The 22,716-nt window shown below is 51.3% G+C and overlaps 1 protein-coding gene and 1 pseudogene across 1 annotated transcript in view; both read left to right on the top strand.

The window, feature by feature from the left end:
* The first annotated feature begins 3,010 nt into the window (after window positions 1–3,010).
* LOC119350295 lies at window positions 3,011–19,918 on the top strand (annotated as a pseudogene).
* A 1,498-nt stretch (window positions 19,919–21,416) lies between these two features.
* LOC119328254 (phospholipase D alpha 1-like) overlaps window positions 21,417–22,716 on the top strand; it is a 7,511-nt gene continuing 6,211 nt past the window's right edge. Inside the window, exon 1 of the mRNA XM_037601273.1 lies at window positions 21,417–21,665. Coding sequence (XP_037457170.1) covers window positions 21,558–21,665 — 108 coding nt within the window. The 5' untranslated portion in view covers window positions 21,417–21,557. The remainder of the gene's footprint in view (window positions 21,666–22,716) is intronic.

The following is a 22,716-nucleotide window of genomic DNA, read 5'->3' as shown; positions in this document are numbered from 1 at the left end:
TACTCAATGTCTACATATGCAATCCAAGGCTACATAGCAACAAGGAAGAGTCCTTAATGTTCTGATGATGTCTAGATATACGTAGAAGAGCAGCAGCAACAACAACAACAACACAACCCTGTTTGGATACTCAACTTAGCTAGAGGTTAGAGTTAGTTTCTAGCTCATGACTAACCCTGAACTAACTCCATCCAAAGAGGTGTTTGGATGACAGGGTTAGATACTTAGATTGACAATAAATGCACTAGGAGAAGTAGCTCCAATTAGCACCTCTTGGGTTGGATAGTTTTTTGGGTGGGTTATAGATGCAACTAGCTCAAACTAGCCCTCATGTTTAGATATACTTTAGGGCTATTTGAGCCCGAACTAGCTCAAACTAACTCTAACCCATGGATACAGTAGCAGTTAATCAACTGATAATTTGTAAGAAGGCAATAAACTCCTTCCGGCCCATAATATAAGATGTTAATTCATCTAATATGTGAGTATATTGGATGTTATAAGATATTATAAAAGAGTGTTGTACTACATCATTGTGCAATTGGTGTTTAGCTTCTAATATTAACTTGGTGCTTTTAGGTACATATGTCATTGGTAAAGATCCATGCTTCGACCCTTTCTGCGTATGGGGAAATGAGATATCGATGAACCATCATCAAGTGAGGAAGTTGATAAAAATTGTTAGTAAAATGGGTCAAAAGATGGCAATTAAACTATTTGTTTACACTTTATCCAATACAATAGCGAACTGCATGATGGTAAGTAAGAACTCTGCAGCCTTCTTTTTACTACCCATAATTAGCTGTGTTAGATGATAATGTCTGAATCTTTTTCCCGTTGTAGTGGTTCCCAAAGCAGTTTACTCAAGATTACCTCTCAAACTAAATGATTGGTGGGCATGCAAAGGTTAAAGTATTTCTACCAGAACACGACGATTATCTAGATGTTTTCATGAAGACCGTGAAGGATGGGCGGTCGGCCATCACAAGGGGTTGGACTAGAGTCATGCGTGCCTTCTGCATGGAGGAGGGCACAATATGGGAATTCCGCTTCACCTTGTTCAGCAACCAGAATGTATTTTGCCTATTTCTTTACCGTCTTTAATAGTACAAGTATACAACTATGGTTCATCATTCTTTATTTGGTTCTTATGTAATTCTTGATATGTACCTAAATTGAATAATGCATTGGTTGTCTGAACCTGATGGATCTGAATAAAGCTATAGCATACATCCAAATTCAAATTCAAATTCAAATCCGATACAATTTGATATAGCAGCAATTAAATTACGGTGAAATTACGCTCTCCAGGTCGTTACGGCACACATGGTTGGTAAAACACAAACGTTTCCGGTATATACCATAATCCGAGACGGTTCACGCAGAGGAAGCATGTGCAAGTGTGCACACAGTTGCCGTCTGCAAAGTGTGTGCGATGTTAGACAATATTACAAATGGTGCGGGCGAACTAAAAGTTTGTGATAGTTGCCTTATCGTACACGATTCACAACCATGAACTATTTCTGATAAAGTATGCATCGTAAACGTTGCACCACAGAATAGCATGTGCAATAGTTGTCGTGTACGACGATGTTACGACGGTCCGATGTTTCGTAATCCTATCCGACACTCGTACGACAATTAGCTAATCTTCTTAATTAGTTATCGCATATGGTTTGGGAAAAGCGAATGTGTGTGATTGTATGCTTATCATACACGTTTTATAATAGTGAACCGTTTGTGATGGGCCGCGCATCATAAAAAGGTAGCACCACAAAATACTGATTGTGATGGCAATGGGAGCACAAACGAGTAGGAGTACTGTATATGCATCTTGGCTCCCTATCCCCAACGGTTTCTGGGTCATGTGGGAAGGACCCCCCTATCGCCCACACTCACTTGCCGACGGTTCCAAATGTCATCGCGGAAAGGGGTTAAAAACCATTTGTATAGCACCAACGCGTACCAGTGAGAACTACAATGATCCAAGATATCAAGGTCAAGAAGGGTGCTTCGGCAAGACCAGTATTGACCATGACATTAGGGAAGCCAACGTCAAGTTCATGAAGTAGGTAGGGCAGCAGCATCCCTAGATCCTGGTCGATATGTGTGTCAATGGCAGAGTTATGTACAAGCCTGAGGGGGCCGTGCCCCTCCCCCCAGCCCAAAGTAGATTCATTTTATATTTACTACTAGTGGCCCCTACAGTCTGCCTCGGGGCATCAGCAGTGTACAAGGGTGGGCTGCCTCTATCCTGGGCCCCACCTCCAGCCTCTAATTAGATCTAAAAACCACGTAGTGTGTAACATCAGCTGTTGACTCTAAGGAATGGTCCCACAATAGAATAAACAAGGAAGAATGTATTGATCAGTTTGCATGGCCTACCCACAACCATACACTGACTAGTAGGACCATGGCGTTGTTTAATCCTTGGAGGCAGCCTCCAAGGCTAGTGTCGACGCCAAGCTTAAAAAACTTAAAGGCAATGTCTGCAATGTGTAGAGGCGGGCTCCAAGACTTTAGAGGCAGTTATAGAGGCTAAAAACCATTACATTGTGGATGCTCTTAGTCCCATGTTCTCACGCATGCATACCCATCATCTTCACGCATGCATAACTCGTCTGCTCCCCAACCATTGCTACTCAGGCGCTCAGCGGCTCCATCTCATCCGGCACGACTGATGCCACACTAACTCGACGCTGACTCTCGAAGAGCTCCACCTCTAGGCGGTGCGCGCAACCAGGGATAGCAAGAAACAAGGGTGTGCTCGAGCTGTGTCTTCACCACTAATCCGTTGCCACCAATGTTTTTGCCTGCATCTACATGAACGGCCTGCTGGTCGGCCACTCCTTGTCTAGTTATTTTGGTTCCTTGTATGAGTTTGATTAGTACTCTTATTGACTTGGTCTCTTTAAAGGATTTGCCTTGCCGCTGGCGGCACATATTTGTTCATCCAGTTACTTGAATTGGGACTAAAAAAGAGACCGAAAAGTTGATCTATAGTACCCCCATGGTGTGGTCTCAGCGAGGTTTGAAAGCTCAGTTGTACTAGTTAATTGTTTTTTGAAGTATGTATGTATGCATTTTGCAACCAATAAAGGTAATATGAATAAGATTTTGTCTAAAGGCTACGAGTTCTAGTTTATTGCAGTGGTTAAATTTTTTTGCCCCCCCCATACATTCTTGTCAAGCTTTGCCACTGATGTGTGGACTGTGGGAACTTTGGATGTTATTTGTATCCAAACTCTTTATTAGTTGAATAAAAGTGTTTCATCCCCTTAAAAAAGGACACACGAAATAAGGGAAATAGTCACTATGATGAATTGCATGTTGATCTGCACATGTGTGGCGTTCTCAATCGACTGAGCTCTAGGCGTGCTCTTTTATGAAAAGCACATACACATACACACAAAGATGGTGCTACACCAGCCTTAGAGCATCTCCACTCAACCAACAGGCCCCCAGGGCGCCTTTTTTAGCGCCGGTGGTGAAAAATCGGCCCATTCGCACCCCCAGATCATTGTTTATCGCCGGTTTGGGCCAAAATAACAACCAGCAAACCCAAGCTGAACCCAGGCGCCGGCTGAGACAAAAAGGCGTGTGGGCCCATGCTGTCAGCGACAAACATGCATATTTATTGTTGTTTTCCTTCCTTTTCCCTCCATTTTACCCTGTGCTTCCCCCCTTCTCCCTGTTGTTCCCCTCATTCTCCTCCAGTTCCGGCCGCCATGCAGCCGAAGAAGTATGCTCCCCCTCGCCTAGCCATTGATACCACCCAGCCAAAGCAGAGGAAGCCGAGAGCGCTGATGGCGAGGCCGTCGGCTTGTCGAACGTCGAGGGGAAGGTGGACGTTGAGCGCTGGGAGGCGGTCACCACCGATCGGCGGAACAGGCTCATCATGAAGAAGGCCAGGGACGTGGTGGCGACGGCGGCAGAGCAGGGAGAGGCGTCTCGAGCGGGGATGATGAACCTTCCGCCCGGCCACTGCCCACAAGCCACATGGGGGAGCCAGCAGAGCGTTGCATCACCGGCCAACTTCTTGCCGCCAATATGGTGGTACGCGCCCTTGTCTAGCTACTATGCGGCTTCAACCCCAACATCACCTTCCCGCATGGCACATCGCCGCGTGCCTCTCTCTTTGGCTTATACCCCGACCAGTGCACTCATTCCCCCGCGTTCACCGCCGGCCTGAACACCCAGTACAGCTACTCCGGCATACTGAGGCTTGCCTGCGCCTCCTCTACATCGTGGCGCCCTACCCTTTGCGCATGGCTTGGCGCCACAGTTCAACAACATCGACGCCGACATGGACGAGATCATCGCGAGCGGCTCAGTCGTCGCCGCTTCATGCCCCGGGTTCAGCGTGCAAGATGAACCGATGGACACCATCGTCGACATGGACGACGAGCTCGACGACACCGAGGAGGAGGTGGATGAGGAAGAACAGGCGGAGGTGGAGCCAGCGCCGAAATGGAGAAAGAAGAAGCGGGCGGCCACAGCCCGGCCGGGCGAGCCTCGCCTCAAGTGGGAGTCCAAGGAAAGCGAGTGCCTCGCTGAAGCATGGAAGACCGTCAGCATCGATCCGATCATTAGCTCGAATCAAAACACCGACACGTACTGGAGAAGGATCAAGACGGCGTGCGACAAGCGCAAGTTGGTCGACCCCGACTTTGCCAACATGCACATGGATCGCGGCGAGAAGACCATGGCGAACCATTGGGCGACCATCGAGACGGCATACAACAAGGGCATGGGATTCAAGAGGACGTCATGGCTCATCTGGAAACCGGTGCCAACGTCGAGGGTCGGGTATGGCCATCGGTCGCCGGCCCAGATCATCACCATGTACTTCGCCAACACTTTTGTCTTTGCCTGTGTAGATGGTTCAAATGTTCAACATGTTTCTCCAGGACAACTGCGACCAAGAGTTCAAGTTCCTTCACGTGTTCACCAAGATCAAGTTGTGCGAGAAATGGAAGGAGTGTCAGCTCGCTCTTGCCAAGGCCAAGAAGACCTACAAGCCGGACGTGTTGTTGGAGTACAAAAGTATGGGCTCTTTTGTACCCCTTGTGCACGGGCAGTTGTAGCCACGCCTGTGGCCGGGCCCAGCAGGACAACAGAAGATAAAACATGAAAGACTACCGAGACAGATACTCGAAGAACAAGGAGCAGAGGGTGAACTGGACCTCCCCCGGCAACACCCTTGCCAGGGTGACCTGCGCAGCACCAGCAAGCCCATCACCCTTGGGGCTGAGAGTTCAGACACCATCGACAACGTTAAAACCAACAATTGGGAACGCATGGGTGGTAGCATGCAAATCCTCATAAAGATTGACAGCCCACGGGTCCACGTGGGACCAGAAGACGAAGACCCCCGGCAAGACCCTTGCCGGGGACGACTCCAAGGCCCCCGGCAAGCCTTGCTGGGGACGATCACTGGGCCGCGGCCAGATCCGCCCCCGGCAAGGGTTCGCCACCTCACCACCACTCCAGTGCGACGATCGGCGTGCCAACTAAGAAGACACCTGTGTGGCGGCATGCAGATCTTCGTGGAGGCTTTACCATCACGCCAACATAGCAGCTAGTTAGCCAGCATGGCACCACATGCCTCGTCAGCCTGGATGCGTGTCGAAGCAAGGAGGAGCAGCGACGGACGGGATGACTTTTGTTGTCGTCCCCGATAAAGCAAGAGGGCACGTAGGCAACGCATTAAATGCGTTTGTCCTAAGGTGCCGAGCGATAAGCTCGTACAATGTAGCGTGCCACCTCCCGTGTGCCACTGTGGCAACCCCTTTACGTATAAAAGGAGGCCCAAGGCGTACAGAGAGAGGATTCGGACTTTTGGACCGTGCTTGCGTCGTAGCTAGTTCAAAAGCTCAAGAACACATATATACAGACAAGCAGGACTAGGGTATTAGGCATCTTTGCGGCCCGAACCTGGGTAAAATCCCCTGTGTGCTAACTTCTAGACCTGCTCTTCGTGCAGCTAATCCCCCGCCGAATGTAGAAGTTCATGGCGGCATCGCACTACGCATATAACGAGCTGAAGATGCCTGGCCCTTTGTATTCATCTGCGGCCCTTCTCCTTGTCTCGTCTCTCGTACTCAGCCCTTTGCTTCTCCATCAGTAGCTCCACTTGGCGGACATTCTGGAGATCGTGGCCCTTGGTACAGTGGATCTTGCAGTACTACTTGTCGGAGCCCTCTGACTTGTTGGCAGCCGCCAAGGCCCGGCAGGCGTTGCACCCGGCAATCTCCTTGCCGGGTTCGTCAACCTTGGCCTTCTTGGCAGCGCTGGGGTCGCCGGATTCCTCGATGGCAAGAACGGTCTTTCCCTTGTGCTTCATGTTGCATCGTCGGCCCATCTTTGTTGGGGTGACGGCGTCTTTGTCTTCAGAGTCACTTCCCACGTCGGCATCCTCGCCGGGGTACTTTCTTCCTTCCTCAGCTCGGGCACATCTGTCGGCCAGAACATATAGTTCGGCAACATCTACAACCTTGTTCATCGCTAGCTCTTCACGCATCTTACGATTACGCACGTTCTGATGGAATGCGCTGATGACAGCGGCGGGATGAACATCGGGGATGTTGTACTGGACACAGCTGAATGTCTGTATGTATTTGCGCAAGCATTTGCCGTCCCTTTGAGGGATCACATGCAAATCGCTTGCCTGGCCAGGAGCTACGTGGCCGCCCGTGAAGGCACCAACAAACTCGTGGCACAGATCGGACCAAGAGGATATGGAGTCTATCGGCAAATGCATCAACCATGACCTTACATTGGGCTTGAGTGCCAATGGGAAATAGTTGGCGAGTACCTTGTCGTCTCGTGCTCCGGCAGCTTGCATCGCAATGGTGTAAATGCTCAGGAACTCAGACGGGTGGGTCTTGCCGTCGTAATTCTCCGGGACCTCCGGTTTGAACACGCGGGTGTTGGGCCACTGGAACTGACGTAGCTCATGGATGAACGTTGGACAAGTTATCGCATAAGGCAAGTCGCCAGCGTCCCCTAGCGCAGGCTTGTACACAGTAGGCCCAGCATGCCTATCAGACTGATGACGTGCATCCCGTTGCCACTCGATAGTGGTCCGGGCGTCTTCCTTGAGCTGCTCTCGGAGAACTTGACGTTGGTCCCGACGCGTCCGTGGGTCGGACGACGCCGTGGACACGTTATCACGGCTGCGTCAACCCAACGGGCCGGCCATGGTGGAGGGGAGTGCACCGTGGTCGTGGTGCCTCTGACCCTTCCACTGCCAACGCGCACCGGCTCGGTGGCCCGGTGCCGTGAGGGACTTGCTTCCTGGTGGCCGTCCCTATTGGCATGGCTGATAAGGCTTTGGATGGCAGCCTCCACTCTTCTTGCTTCTCCAGATCAAGAGGAAAGTCGAGGAGTAGCTGCGCTCGCACCAATGCTTCTACTCGTGAGGGTGGCAGCGACAGGCGTGAGGAATGGGAGGAACTCAGACTTCTAACTACATTAGAAGGAGTCCCATCATGATTCCATGGCCGCGCGCCTTTTCGCCGGCATCATGGCGTGCATGTTGGCCCTGGGCGTCCTGAAGGTGACGCTGAGGGCTTTTGCCGCGGTGGCACCCAGGGTCTTCAACATCGCGCCGCTGTTCATCGCGCATGAGCTGAGAGGACCACGGCGCGTGCGCCGGCAGGGTCGTCTTCCTGCCCTTGGAGGTCCCCTCGCCACCCGCAGGCAGCACAGCTCCATCCTTGGGCGCGGCGGTGTGCGGATCGCCGTCGCCGCTGTGGACGATGCCGCTCACCTGGCTTCTCGCGTCTGGGTGATGCGGACAGTCTTGATCTCCTCCGCCACTGGCGTCTACCGCGTCACCCGTCTACGCGGGCACGGGCGGAGCAGCTCCAGATGGGCCGATCGCTGTGATCGTCTTCTTCTTTGGAGCCATGGCGATGAAGAAACTACTGTACTAACTAACATACCAGATTCTCACAACTAACTCCCCTTACCTGGCGCGCCAAAGATGTCGGGGAAAATGAACTCCTATGGGGTCACAAGGATCCCTTCTACGTTCGGCGGGGGATTAGCTGCATGAAGAGCAGGTCTAGCAGTTAGCACACAGGGGATTTTACCCAGGTTCAGGCCGCAAAGATGCGTAATACCCTAGTCCTGCTTGTCTAGAAATATGTGTCTTGAGCTTTTGAAGTAGCTACGGCGCGAGCATGGTCCAAAAGTCTGAATCCTCTCTCTATACGCCTTGGGCCTCCTTTTATATGTAAAGGGGTTGCCACAGTGGCACACAGGAGGTGGCAAGCTACAGTGTACAAGCTTATCGCTCGGCACTGTAGGCAACGCATTAAGGGCCGGCAGGAGCCGAGGCCGGCAAGGCAGAACCCCGGCAGAGCCCGGTCCTGACAAGACAGAGTCTGCGCAAATGAGCGAAGTAAAGCAAAAGAAGAAGGTGGTGCAGCACCCAGTTTACTTTGTCAGCTCCCTCTTGCAGGGGGCTAGGTCAAGGTATTCTGGCATGCAGAAGTTGCTTTTCGGCCTTCTTATGGCCTCGAGAAAGCTGCGCCACTATTTTCAAGCACACAAGATCACCGTCATCACTCGTCTCCTGTTGCAACGAATCTTGCACAACCCAGATGCAACTGGGAGGATTGTGGAGTGGGCGTTGGAGCTGTCGAGCTTTGGGCTCAAATTTGAAAGTACTTCGACGATCAAGAGCAGGGCTTTGCAGAATTCATAGCAGAATGGACATCCACGCCCGATGAAGTAGTTCAAGAGACCACCCTTCCCGGTAAAGAGGTAAGTAGTCATTGGATTGTGTACTTTGATGGGGCTTTCTTGTTACAAGGTCCTGGTGCCGGCGTGCTGCTCGTCGCGCCCACCAAAGAGATCCTCAAGTACGTAGTCCAGATGCACTTTCCCTGGGAGAGGTCGACAAACAACACCATAGAGTACGAGGGGCTGCTTGCCGATCTCAGGATCACGGCGGACCTCGGAATCAGGAAGCTTATTGTCAGAGGAGATTCACAACTTGTCGTCAAGCAAGTCAACAAGGACTATCAGAGCCCGGTGATGGAGGCTTACGTGGATGAAGTGAGGAAGTTGGAAGAGCGTTTTGACGGTCTACAAGCAGAGCATGTTCCTCGAGCAAAGAACAACATTGCCGATGACTTGTCAAAGTGCGCTTCCCTCAAGCTACCTGTGGAACCAGGTACCTTTGTGATTCAATTAACTCAGCCATCTGTTGAACCATCAGCAGAGAAGAACAAGCGAAGGAAGGCGGGCCTCAGCAAATACTTTCCCGCAAAGCTCCCAGGAGCCACCGGCAAGGAAGTTGCCATGTACCCCAAGCTTGCCGGGGAGCAGCGGCCTCCGGCAGAGTCCCAAGCTCTTGCTGTAGAGACAGCTGCCCCCACGGTAGAAGACATGCCCTTAGTCCTTGCCATCGAGCCTCAGGCTCCGGCATGGGCACAACATACAGTCTGTTTCCTCCAAACAGGGGAGCTCCCTGAAGAGCAAGAAGAAGTAGAGAAAGTAGCCCATCGATCTAGCATGTACCAGTTTGTGGATGATGTCCTTTACAAAAGGAGGCCGAATGGCGTGAAATTGAAGTGTATTCCTCGGGACGACGGACTGGAGCTGTTGGCAGAGATACACGGAGGCATACGTGGCTCCCACATAGAGTCAAGAGCCCTTGCCGGTAAAGCACTCCGGCAAGGTTTCTTTTGGCCCACTGCCCTCCAGGATGCGACGGCACTAGTAACCAAGTGTGAAGCGTGCCAGTTTCATTCAAAGAAGCTTCATCAACCAGCTCAAGCCCTTCAGACAATCTCTCTCTCCTGGCCATTTTTGGTCTGGGGGCTCGACATACTGGGCCCCTTTCCCCATGCCATCGGGGGCTTTGAGTACTTGTACGTTGCGATTGACAAGTTCACAAAGTGGCCGAAAGTGGAGCCAGTGAGAAAGGTGACAGCATAGTCGGCCGTCAAGTTCTTCAAAGGACTGGTTTGCCATTTTGGTGTGCCAAATAGAGTCATCACCGACAACGGCACACAGTTCACGAGCCGCACCTTCATGTAGTATATCAAGACCTTGGCAGAAAAGTTTGCTTTGCTTCTGTTGCTCATCCAAGAAGCAATGGCCAGGCGGAAAGGGCAAATGCTTAAGTGTTGCAAGGCCTCAAAACGAGAACTTTCGACAGGCTGCGCAATTGCGGGAGGCGCTGGATTGATGAATTGTCAATAGTTCGTTGGTCAATCACAACGACACCAAATCAAGCCACTGGCCAGACACCCTTTACCCTGGTATACGGGGCAGAAATAGTTCTCCCCATGGAACTCATATACGCGTCACCTAGAGTGCTCGCTTATGATGAGCTTGAGCAAGAGCAGTTGCGCCAAGATGATACAACTCTCCTTGAGGAAGATCATCTTCGAGCTGCTATGTGAGCCGCTTGCTACGAACAAGCCTTGCGCCGCTATCATAGCTGCAAGGTTCACGCCCGAAGCCTTGAGGAAGGTGACCTTGTTCTTCGGTGTGTTCAGTTCGCCAAGAATTCAAATAAGTTGAGCCAAAGTGGGAAGGCCCCTATCGGGTAATACGAGTCACCAGGCCCGGTGCAGTCCGCCTGGAGACCGAGGATGGCATTCCGGTGAGCAACTCCTGGAATATTGAACATCTTCACAAGTTTTACCCATAGGGAGCGGTTGCCGGGAGATCCGGCAACCCCCTTTTGTACTAGCCTTGCCGGCAAGGCATGTAATCCTATGTACAGAGCCAGGTGCAGACCCTGTGCGCAGCCGGATAGTTTTTAGCATGTACAATTCCCTGCTAGTTTATATATATATATATATATATATATATATATATACATATATATATATATATATACATATATATATATATATACAGTCGGTCTATTCTGCTAATATTAGCAGAATAACTATTCTGATAACACTTCCGCACAGCATGCTCAACGCAAGTGCACGTCATTGTTTGAACCAAGTGTGCTGCAGTACTCTCACGAGTGAACTTCCCGTCGCAAAAAACTGCATGCTGTGTATTTTCGATACCTTTTTTGCTCTAATTTTTTAACCGTTTGTCAGAATGAGGCGTGTAATATATCGTTGAAAAGCTATGGATTAGGCGCAACTTCGCCATGTTGAACACTTTTCGTTATTCCTCACGGTTTAAGAGCAGTTTCAAAAATGGTGCGACCCATCATGAGTGGCAGCGAGCGTTTTTTCGCGATTTCTTCTAAACCGCTCGTCGGAATGAAACAAATGATACACCGTTGGAAAGATATCATCGAGGCGCATCTTTTTCCTATCTATTATTTTCTCTAATTCGTTACAGTTTAAGAGTAGTTTCAAATTTACTAAATCGCGGAATTCTGTTTTTCAATTTTTTTCAAATTTTCGGTACTGTTTTCGCTCTAGTTTTCTAACCGTTTGTCGAAATAAGGCGTATGACACGCCGTTGGAAAGCTACGGATGAGGCGCAACTTTAATATGTTAAAATGTTTTTGAGATTCCTTATGGTTTTTAGTTAATTTTAAAAATCGTGCGGCTGGCGACGAGAGGCAGCGGCCGTTTTTCACAAAAAGAAATTACAAACCGCTTGTCGAAATGATTCAAATTATACATCGATGGATATATATTGACGAGACGCAACTTTTCATGTAGAACACTCTCTCCAATTCCTTACGGTTTAAGAGCAATTTTGATTTTAACAAAATGCGGACACTCTGTTTTTTCGCGACCCAAAATCATCGTGTGTACTGCATCAGACAGAAAACCGCACTGCTTTTAGACTAAAAATCACACTTCATCAGATCGACAAGTGCACTGCATGATTTTTTTGGGACGTAAATTTTTCCATACGAGAATTTGTTTTTGTTCTCTTTTTTTCAACTTTCTTTGATGAACGAGAGTGGACCGCAAAGACAAGGGCAAGTGAGCCGCACCATATATCAAAGCGATCCACATTATCATCTTGTTGTTTCGCTAAAAAATTTGCATTTTCATGTTGGGGGCAAGTGAACAGCATCACTCTCAAAAGTGAACCACATCCGAGGACCAAACGCACTGCAAAATGAACCACACACATTTTTTGTTTTCTTTTTAATTTTAGAAATTCTTCCGCACTTCGAGGACGAGGCGAGTGAACCGCTAGGACAAGGCGAGTGAACCACACTACTTTTTGCTTGTTTTTGTTTTTTTATCCACCATCGCGTGTACCTTGAAATTTAACATTGGAGTGAGCTGCAACTAATTGCACTACGTCGTAGGCAAGTGAAATCAAAGTGAGCTGCTAGGGAAACCGAAGTGAGCTGCAAATACCTTTTAAAGTCATTTACCAAAATGGAGTGCTCTGCACGAACCTTTTGAAAACAGTTTTTTCAAAACAGAATGAACCACATTTTCCTTTGGAGTGGACTCTATTAAGACAAAGTGCATAGCTTTTTTACCTTTTTTTCTCGGTGCCCTGGGCCGGCCGAGCGCACCCAAGAGTTTTTGTTTTTTTCTTTCATTTTTTGAACCGCACATGCCATCAATCCATACTGCTCGATGTTCCTATAAACATAATTTACAAAGCGAGCTGCATTTTTTATGGAGTGAACCTCTAGGCCCACCGAAGCAAACCGCTCACACCCATAGTACCAGTGAACATTTAGTTTTGTGTCTCTTCTATCTTGGATCACAAGGAACAGAGTGAACCATAGCGGACAGATGAGCGAACCTCAATTTTGATCCTAGAGACTGCACGCAATTTTGATCAACTGCGACACGACTTGCAAAACCTGAAAACTCTGAAAAACGTGTGGGCTGCACATAGCCAAAATCTAAAGAAAAAACATACCAAAAACAAGTTTTTTTTTAGAAAAGGAGGATGACCCCCGGCCTCTGCATCTGGGAGATGCATACGGCCACTTTATTGATTATTCTCAAGGACCTTACAAAGTATTACAACAATGTGCCTAAATCCACCATCTTGGCAACATATGCCGCTACTCCTATCCAAAATGATGAAGGAGTGCTAGTTGGGCCACTACCCAAACCACTCACCTAAGCCTAACATCAAAAGCCGGAAGCTGAAACTCATTCGGAATCCCCAGCCGAGCCACATACCGGGTCTCGGGCACAATCCGGTCAGACGCACTCGTGTGTCGTCGCCGCCATCTTTCACAGGTCTTCAGATCATATTAAGGCTTCTACCTTGTCTGGCCACTCTGCCATCGACGTCACCATAACGCCACACAGCAACCTCCTCCTGCGCGAGCCCATCTCCGCGCGTCGGACGCCGAGTCTCCACAACACCATGCCATCGATATCCGCCGCCATCAAAGTGTGAGATGAAACACCGCTCCACCATCCCTCCAGCCAGCACTTGCTCCAAGTCGATGCCCCCAGAAGGGAAAGCGATAGAACGCCATCATCATCCGATTCGGAAGACCCAGATCTAGGGTTTCCCCTTGAGCACCCCGAACCTGATGGCGCAGACTGCCGACGATGCCTCGACCATCGGCAGTAGCTCCACCAGACGAGCGTCACCTACGTCACCACAGCCTCCAAGATGAAGCTGACCAGAATGCATGTGTCGACATCGAACCGCCGCCACTTCCACCGCCACTTGAGCAGCCCCCGAGCAACGCCTTTAGGAAGGAGCACGGCACCATGGTGTCGTCGTCGCTTGGAACAGGGGGTTCTGAGGTTTTCGCCTGAGCTCCTGGGAGGGGTGGAAGGAAGGAGGTCCTCTTCGAAGCCTCCAACGAGGGAAGCAACACCCAAAGGCACTGCCATCAGAGTGGCCGCCACGCCGGCCAAGAGATTCCCCCGGAGCCCTTCCAGCCACCGGATCTGCAAGTCCAGCACCCAAGAACGGTGACCGAAGCCACCAAGGGCCGGATCCGCTGCAGATCGGAGTAGATCGGGGTCGAGGACGAACATCACCATGGCCACCAACATCCAGCGAGGAACCGCCGCCGCAGTCGAAGCCCACCACCTCCCCGCCATCCACATGGCCAGGGAAGTGGCCCACCTGTCCACGCCGGCGCCGCCCGCCGCTAAGTTGCGCCGCGTTCCACCAGCCATGGCCACCGCCATGGATCCGAGCCGCGCCACGGGGGGAAGGCCCCGCCACCGCCGCCACAACGCGGGCTTCGCCCGGTGGTGGCCTCCGGCGGCGGCAAGGGGATTAGCTGGAGAAGGGGGCCCGGCGGCGGCGCGGTTGGGGGCTACCACCAAAAAAAACAAGTGGACTGCACACCCGCTACTGCTCTTCCATTGGTCGTCGTCGCTGCCGTTGAGGGTGGATGCGCCATGGAGGAGACCACCTCCCCCACTGATGCTGCTACTTCACAGTCTTCGGTGGTGTGGGCACTCTCGCAGGAGTGGACTGCATGCGATGCATCAAGTGGAGACCATCGAGAGTAGAGGAGGCCGATGTCGGAGGTGGGGAGGAGGGAGCCGATGTGACAGCAGGGTATGTGGTCGCCGGAGTCTCCCGTCCATGGTCACCAACTAGACAAGGAGGAGCCCACCACCGGATCCGCCCCTCCTGCAAGGAGGAGATGTGGCCTTGGCACATGCGCGGCCACCGGCCACTCCTAGCACGGGATCCGGCCTCCACGGGCACATGGGCGGCTGCCACCCCCGCCCTCCCCAGCAAGGCCTGCGTTGCAACGCCCGCGCCACCGCACCACGAGCCCGACGCGAGCGAACTGCATGCTGAGGTGGTAGGTGGATGCGTCCTCCCAGAGGAGTAGTCAAACAGGGTGGAGTACGGGGGGCGATGTGGCACTGCCGGCGGTGCTCTTGGGCAGAGGAGGGGAGGTAGAAGAGGAATGGGTGCAGGGGTATGGCAGGGAGCTCGTCGGGGTGGATTTGGCCTGACATCAAACCAGTCGCGGCGGGATCAGGGCAAGCTTGACGGGATGACCCAATAGCGGTGGCGGCTCGTATTCTTTACCATGGATGCCAGTGGAGAAACTTGGGGAGGGGGCAGCGCCACATCTCCAGTAGAGGAACGCCACCATAGCTTAGTGCTGCGGCCAGGACCCAGGATGCATAAATCTGGCGCGAGAAGGGCACCATGGCCGGAGATTGCCAGGGAGTAGGGAAGGGATCCATCACAAATCTGGCAAGGTTGATGACTTGCATCACAAATCCAGCGGCGGGTGGACCGGATCCATCGAGAGGTGGCTCGGGGAAGAAACAATGGCGCCGCCGCCCTCTTATGACTCCGTGGGTGCCAGAGGGGAGGCGCGTCGTTCTGGGATGTCACCACGGCGGCCATCCACCGGGCCGGCTGGGAAGGAGGCCGAACGGAGGCTCCGGTCATGGGAGGAGAGTGTTGCACCGGGGGGAGGAGGTTGGGTGGGGACGACGCCGTTGGGGAGAGGGGAGAGGGTTGGAGGGGTGGTTGTGGTAGGGGATGGCGGGGGTGGGATTGGGAGAAGAAGGTGGAAGGGGATCGGGGGAGTGACGCGTGGAAGAAGGTGGAAGGGGATCGGGGGAGTGACGCGGGGAAGAAGGTGAGGTGGGTCGAGGGATTGTTAGTGTTAGCAGAATAAGGCGAGGTGTTAGCAGAATAAGACTCTTAAGGGTGTTATCATATATATAGGACAAATGTTTCCTACAAGCAGTGGTAGTTACCACCACTTGCGTTTTGTATGTTGTATGTAGTATCTGTCGAAATCGAGAGTATGTGCGTGTAGTATGTAGTATATAACAATGATTAGGTAGTATGTATACTAATTTTTAGGTAGTATATACCATGTTTTGAGTATGCTCTTTTTTAGTACAAATATGTACGTATTTCATAAAAATAACAAAAACTATGAGGTCATATGCAATTTGTTCATGTAACTTGCTTTGAAATATCTTAGATATAGTATATGAATATGTTTAAAATGATAAAGTAGTATATATAGTACCACATGGTAGTATATGAGACATATGGGGTAACTACCACCGGGTGGTAGAATGGATTTTCCCTATATGTATATATATATATATATATATATATATATATATATATATATATATATATATACATACATGCCATGCTTGCCCAGGATATTGTGCTACCTTAGATTCTAGCAGGTACTGGGGAACCGTCAAGGCTCTGTGCCCCTGTCCTCTCCTCCTTTCAGCCACCGTGACAATGCTCCGGCAAGAAATTGAGAAGACTGCCCGGCACGTCGTCCCCGACGACCCAACCAGATAAAGTTTATCTCCTACCCATTCATGTTCGTAACTTGTGACTTGTGCATTAGAAAACCTCGCCACTCTAATTGGACTTAGGTGCTCCCATCCCCGACTCGAACGCTTCTTCATCCGAGATGGTTGTCGTAACCTTTGGAAAAAAAAGAGATCGGCAGGGGGCTGGACCCTGTGTTTGTAACCTGGCAGATGTGATTCTCCGGCAGGCACAGAGGGCGCCGGCAAGGTAGCTTGCCGAGGAGACTCATTTATTTTTATTAAAGGGGCGTTTCACCTCTGCACGAACGTTTACGTGCGTGAGTTCCCGACAAAAGCTCATCTTTTTCGTTGATATGCTCATGCAAGTATAGATGTTACAGAACATAAGCACGAGCTTGGAAGATTACATTTTCTAGAAAGTTAAGATTCGGCAAGTGCCTATAAATTGAGAAAAAGATAAGAGCCCTGTAATCCCCGTTCTTGCCCCTTTCCTCCCAGGCACGGTAGGCGAAGAAAGGTGACGGGCATGGGGAATGGGGCGATGGAGAGCTTGGCGGGGAAGCCCGTCGACCACCAACGCGAGAGCCAGCAGGACATGGAGCAGATGATGGTGCTGCCACTAATGGTCAACTGGAGTCGGAGTCGTCGTCCTCCCGCCCGATGTCATCGTCGTCACTGGCACTGTCCTCCTCGCCATTGTCATTCGAGGAGGGGCTTTCGTCGTTAGTGGAACTCTCCACGCAGCACCCTAAGCGGATTCCTAAGCTCCCGAAGACCTTGACGGAGAGCAGGTCATTCTTCATTAACTTAAAATGGAGAACGTGCCCCTCCAACAAGCTGTGGGCGCGTGCAAAAAAATTTCACCCGCGACGAAGGTACATGACGTGAGGGCGCGGGAAGCCAACATTGACCCACGTGCTGCCATTCCCGCAGCCCCTCATGTGTAGCCTGAAAGCCTGCGGCAGATCCTGCTCCATCACCCGTGCGAACGAGGTAGGGAGATGGAGATGGCCGCTCACGCGCCTATACAAGTGGATGAAGAACTCGAGGGGCTGGTCTCCGACATGACCGTCCATTGGAGGAGGGGCCTCCAGCGGAAGTGCAGTCGGCGCGCCGCCCCGTTCTCCTCTTCCCCGAGCACCGCGGCAGCCTTGGCCTCATACTCTTCCTCTCCCCCTTCTAGCGGGCTCCACCGCCGGAAGCTCCGGGGGAGGAGGAGCGCGCTGTCGAGAAGAAGCCCTCGTCGCCGCCGTCGAAGCGCCGACGCTCCCTCTCACCATGGCGAATGGAAGAAAGATGTCAAGCAGAAGGAGGAGAGGAGGACCGGTGTGGAGAAACACCGTCCCTCTCCCTTTTTATAGAAGAGCAAGGCCGGAGCCTGGCCACCTAGCCCAAGGGGCGGCCACCCCGCACGACCAATACGGCCTCCTGAAGTGCAGGGAATCGGAACCGACCCGCTACCCCAATCAGCGACGCCTAGTTTCCCGCCTCGGCGTTAATGCCCACATCCATCGCCTGCCCTTCCCAAGGCATGCGGGACACGTGGCGAGCGAGTCAGAGGCATGGGAACAGGTGGGGCGATCATTTTCCACCCCGTGGTCGTGGGGTGTGGCGCCATGCAGGCTGCGACCCGAGTCCACTTAGTAAATGAGTAGCGCCCCTGTGAATCCCTCTTTTTTAATAATAAGGGAAGCACGGGCCGCCTCTTTACTATCAACTGCGGAATGACACAAGCATGTTGAGGCCATCCCACGCACGACCCCCATGTCACGCGCTCGACGCGGATTGTGGGGAAGCGCAACTACCAAAGAGATCGTGGAGGATTAAGTTCCTACCAGGCGTGCCCGCGCACTGCTTTGGTCCTGGCCCAACTACGCCTTGCGCTCACGTGTGGCCCAGGCCCGGGAGCTTCTGTCGGTGTACAAAAGTGCGGGCTCTTTTGTACCCCTTACTTGTGCACGGGCAGTTGTAGCCAAGCCTGTGGTCGGGCCCGGCAGGACAACAGAAGATAAAACACAAAAGACTACCAAGACAGATACTCGAAGAACAAGGAGCAGAGGGCGAGCTGGACCTCCCCCGGCAACACCCTTGCCGGGGCGACCTGCGCAGCACCAGCAAACCCATCACCCTTGGGGCTAAGAGTTCAGACACCATCGACAATGTTAAAACCAAGATTTGGGAACGCATGCGTGGTAGCATGCAAATCCTCATAAAGATTGACAGCCCACGGGTCCACGTGGGACCAGAAGACGAAGACCCCCGGCAAGACCCTTGCCGGGAACGACTCCAAGGCCCCCGGCAAGCCTTGCTGGGGACGATCGCTAGGCCGCGGCCAGACCCGCGCCCGACAAGGGTTCGCCACCTCACCGCCACTCCAGTGCGACGATCGGCGTGCCAACTAAGCAGACACCTGCGTGGCGGCATGCAGATCTTCGTGAGGCTTTACCATCGCGCCAACACAGCAGCTAGTTAGCCAATGTGGCACTGCATGCCTCGTCAGCCTGGACGCGTGTCAAAGCAAGGAGGAGCGGCGACGGATAGGATGACTTTTGTTGTCGTCCCCTATAAAGCAAGAGGGCACGTAGGCAACGCAATAAATGCATTTCCTACGGCGCCGAGCGATAAGCTCGTACACTATAGCGTGCCACCTCCTGTGTGCCACTGTGGCAACCCCTTTACGTATAAAAGGAGGCCCAAGGCATACAGGGAGAGGATTCAGACTTTTGGACCGTGCTTGTGTTGTAGCTAGTTCAAAAGCTTAAGAACACATATATCCAGACAAGCAGGACTAGGGTATTATGCATTTTGCGGCCTGAACCTGGGTAAAATCCCATGTGTGCTAACTGCTAGACCTGCTCTTCGTGCAGCTAATCCCCCGCCGAACGTAGAAGAGATCCTTGTGACCCCATAGGTGTTCGGTTTCACCGACACGTGCCTACCCCGACGGCGGCAGAAGGGTGCCTTCATGGCAACAAAAGAGCCAAGGTGGCAAGGGACGCGGCACCCGCTGCCCAACGGCTGCAATCATCGATCGAGCAGTGCATCGCCGACGCCAAGAGCAGCGCCGCCAAGAGGGAGGAGAAATCCGACGCGAGGTGATCGACGTTGATGACAAAGCAGGATGTCAAGCTCGACCTTCTCAGAACCAACATCGCCGCGAAGAAGAGGAACACCGACCTGGCGTTCTTGATGGCGGCAGACATGTCGACAATGGACAAGCAGGTGAAGGAGTGGTACTTGGCGGAGCGCGGCCTCATCTTGAACCAGATGCCCGGACCGGCGGCGACCACTGCCCCTACGCCCACGATGACACCAACGCCGACGCACAGCCCGAGCAATGAAGTTGTGCCGACGCTGACGACCAGCCCGAGCACTGAAGCCACGCCAACGCCGAGCCCGGACACGCCCACGCCAACTCCGACGCCGACCCCGGCCAGTCCCACGGCAGAGGAGCCTACCATTTGATGCGCTTCATGTCCATGATTCATTTCTTTTGTTCGCCGGTCTTTTCGGTTTGTTTGATCGCCGACCTGTGGCATGATGATCACCGATTTGTGGCATGATGATCGTTGACCCGTGGCATGATGATCGCCAAACCTGTGATGTCTTTTGGCAGCGGGAAAGACAAGTTCAAATTTTTAGACGTCTGGGGACCGAAACCTGCAGGCGCGGCTGGAAACTCGATCGCGCCCAGGATGAAAAAACCGCCGGCGCAAATGTCAAAAGGTATTCGCTAGGTGTGCTGGGGGACAAAAGGCTGGAGATGCTCTTATAACACGCAACAACACATCTATTTGGCGTTCGAGCAAATTTTCAATGCCAAGCTCCTGAATGCCTGCATCCAAACGGAGCATAAGGGAATCCTTGTGTACATGGTTCAACGGATTGAATTTTTTTTCGGGGGAAAGGATGTTTTATTCCACAACGAGAGGGCTACAATCACAAGACACCAATTCCTCACACCATGGAGGAATCGAGTTCAACCATACCGCAGTACAAGTTTCAGTGCAGCTATGGTGTGCCAATTGATGTGCTACCCTATTTTGATATCTGCTAACTTTTAGAGGAACAAACTTTCTGACTACCAAATGAGCTTTAATCTCAGCAGCTAGATGACCATAGACCGACCTGAAAAGATTATCGCTCGAGAGAATGGCCAGAGCCTTTGAAGAGTCTGATTGAAAAATCACTGGGCAGTCCAATGCTGAATGGCCAGTGCCTTACCCTGCATAATCAACGGACGGATTTGAAGTGTATGAATTGTCTTGCTACAGTTGCACATGTCTGTGTACATGTCTCACATCATGGACCAAACAAGCAAGCCCAATGACCGGCAGCCAACGTAGCATCGCACATGAATGTATCGGGAGACGCGCCGCCCAACCCGTACTTACTTCCTCCGTTTTTATTTACTCCGTATATTAGATTTGACTGAAGTCAAACTTCGTAAAGTTTGATCAAGTTTGTAGAAAACAATATAAACATTTATCATAATAAATCTATACGATGTGAAAGTACATTCAACAATAAATCTAATGTTGTTGATTTGTTATTGTGTATCTTAATATTTTTATTTATAAACTTGGTCAAAGTTTGTAAAGCTGACTTTAACCAAAGCTAATATGCAAACTAAATAAAAACAGAGAGAGTACAAGAAAACCGGAACTAGTATCAAAGCCATTATCACTACGAAGACAATGATGAAAACATATTGTGAAATGAGCTGATGGTTTAGTTTGTCGAATATTTTTTTGTCACAGAAAAAGATTTAAATTTGCTAACATCATCATTGTAAATTCAGTGCTTTTTCTATGCATACAATCTTGTGCATTCATCGCATGAAGAAAAAATAACACCACTGATAAGATGGCCGAGACTGCCAGAAGTCACATGAGCCTACGTGAGCTCCATATTTACAAAAAATACTAGTAGTATAAAAAAAATACATGATGCCACACCAGACTTGTAACGCGATATTCTGTTATTTTTCAGTTTTGTCAGTTGGGTCTTTCCATGAAAAAAAAGGCGCAGCAGCGCGACCATGCTCGATCGGATTGGCACCGGCCGCACAGCCAGATAGATCGCCGCATGCGCGCACGCCGTGCGCGCCGGGGATGCAGCAGCTACAGCGATCGCCTCAGCTTGCTCCGACGTACGCGGCGGCGCGGCGCCCTCCGCGCGTCCGTCCCCTGGTCTTCCTCCCCGGCTTTCTATTTCTGACGCACCACCGCCTCCACATCTCCCTCCTTAATTTCCTCCCTGCCGCAACAAATTAGCACCCCTCCACTGCTCATACATCGTCGCATCACCCCATCCATTCGACCCAGAACAGCAAAACACTGCCCGGAGCGCGACGGTGAGAGGGAGAGGGGTAAAATGGCGAGGATCCTGCTGCATGGGACGCTGCACGTCACCGTGTTCGAGGGCGAGGGGATCACCAACAACAGCAGGCCCAGCAGCCAAGCGCCGCAGTTCCTCCGCAAGGTCTCGCTCTCTCTCTCTCTCTCTCTCAAACTCTGAAGTCATTAAGTCATCAACGTCGATGCAAACGATCCACCAGCAACGATCAAAACTTTTAGTGTAGTATTTTACTCCACCAAGTCATGGCCGGACCTAACTAATCCCTTATATCTAACGGAGTAAAAGAACATATTTGCATTTCATTTTCGGTCGTTGAAACATTTTATTTTTTTTGCTTCCTTATTTCATTCAACATTATTTTGATGCATTAGAGTACATAATTCATCAATTCTTCGCTAAAAGAGAAGACCAAAGAAAACAAGAACCACAATTACACACTTTAAAAGATATCCAACTTCCATAACTCTCTATTTGGATTAATATATTCTCTATCTCTTCTCGGTTGCTTCTCTTTATTGGCTTCTCGAGCTTGCACACTTCTTTCTTCTTCGATTTCGAAGAATTCGACGTTGCTTCGCATCTAGTCTCATCTCTAGTCTCTACTCTAGCAACGGGTGCACGAGCATCTGTCAAATTTCGTGATATCAATAGATCGATGTAATCCTCTCCCCAGTACCAAAACTTGCATCCATCCTACACGTAAATTTGAGCAAACGATGAGCTACCAAAATTGCACTGAACCCGGTGAACAACTGAATCAAAAGAAGCACATTCTCCATTTTGCACTTGAATAACACCTATCCGGGATGTTCCGGCGTGGTAGAAATTCGGCGCACCACCTGTCGCGGGAACTCATCGCACTTTATGATCAGCAATGGTGAGCCTAGACCAGCGCCGAGTCTGAGCGACGGCCGCGTGTGTCTTTGTCGGCGAACCACGGACGAGAGAGATCCGAGCGGCTAGAGGCGGAGCCAATACTTGCATGCGGCGCGAAGGCATTGCTGAGGCTGTGTGGTCCGGTACCCGGCCAATCCATGGCAAGGCGCAGTCAGTGACGGCCGAAAGCGCCGAATCCGGCGGCGGCAGCGGCAGCCGCAGATCTACCGGTTGTGCATCGGCGACGGGACAAGGGAGGCACATATCCGTGTGGTCAAGGACCGAGGCGGAGCCTACG

This window comes from Triticum dicoccoides, chromosome 1B (genome assembly GCF_002162155.2).
Source record: "Triticum dicoccoides isolate Atlit2015 ecotype Zavitan chromosome 1B, WEW_v2.0, whole genome shotgun sequence".
Lineage (NCBI taxonomy): Eukaryota > Viridiplantae > Streptophyta > Magnoliopsida > Poales > Poaceae > Triticum > Triticum dicoccoides.
This window is presented reverse-complemented; position numbering and strand designations above follow the sequence as displayed.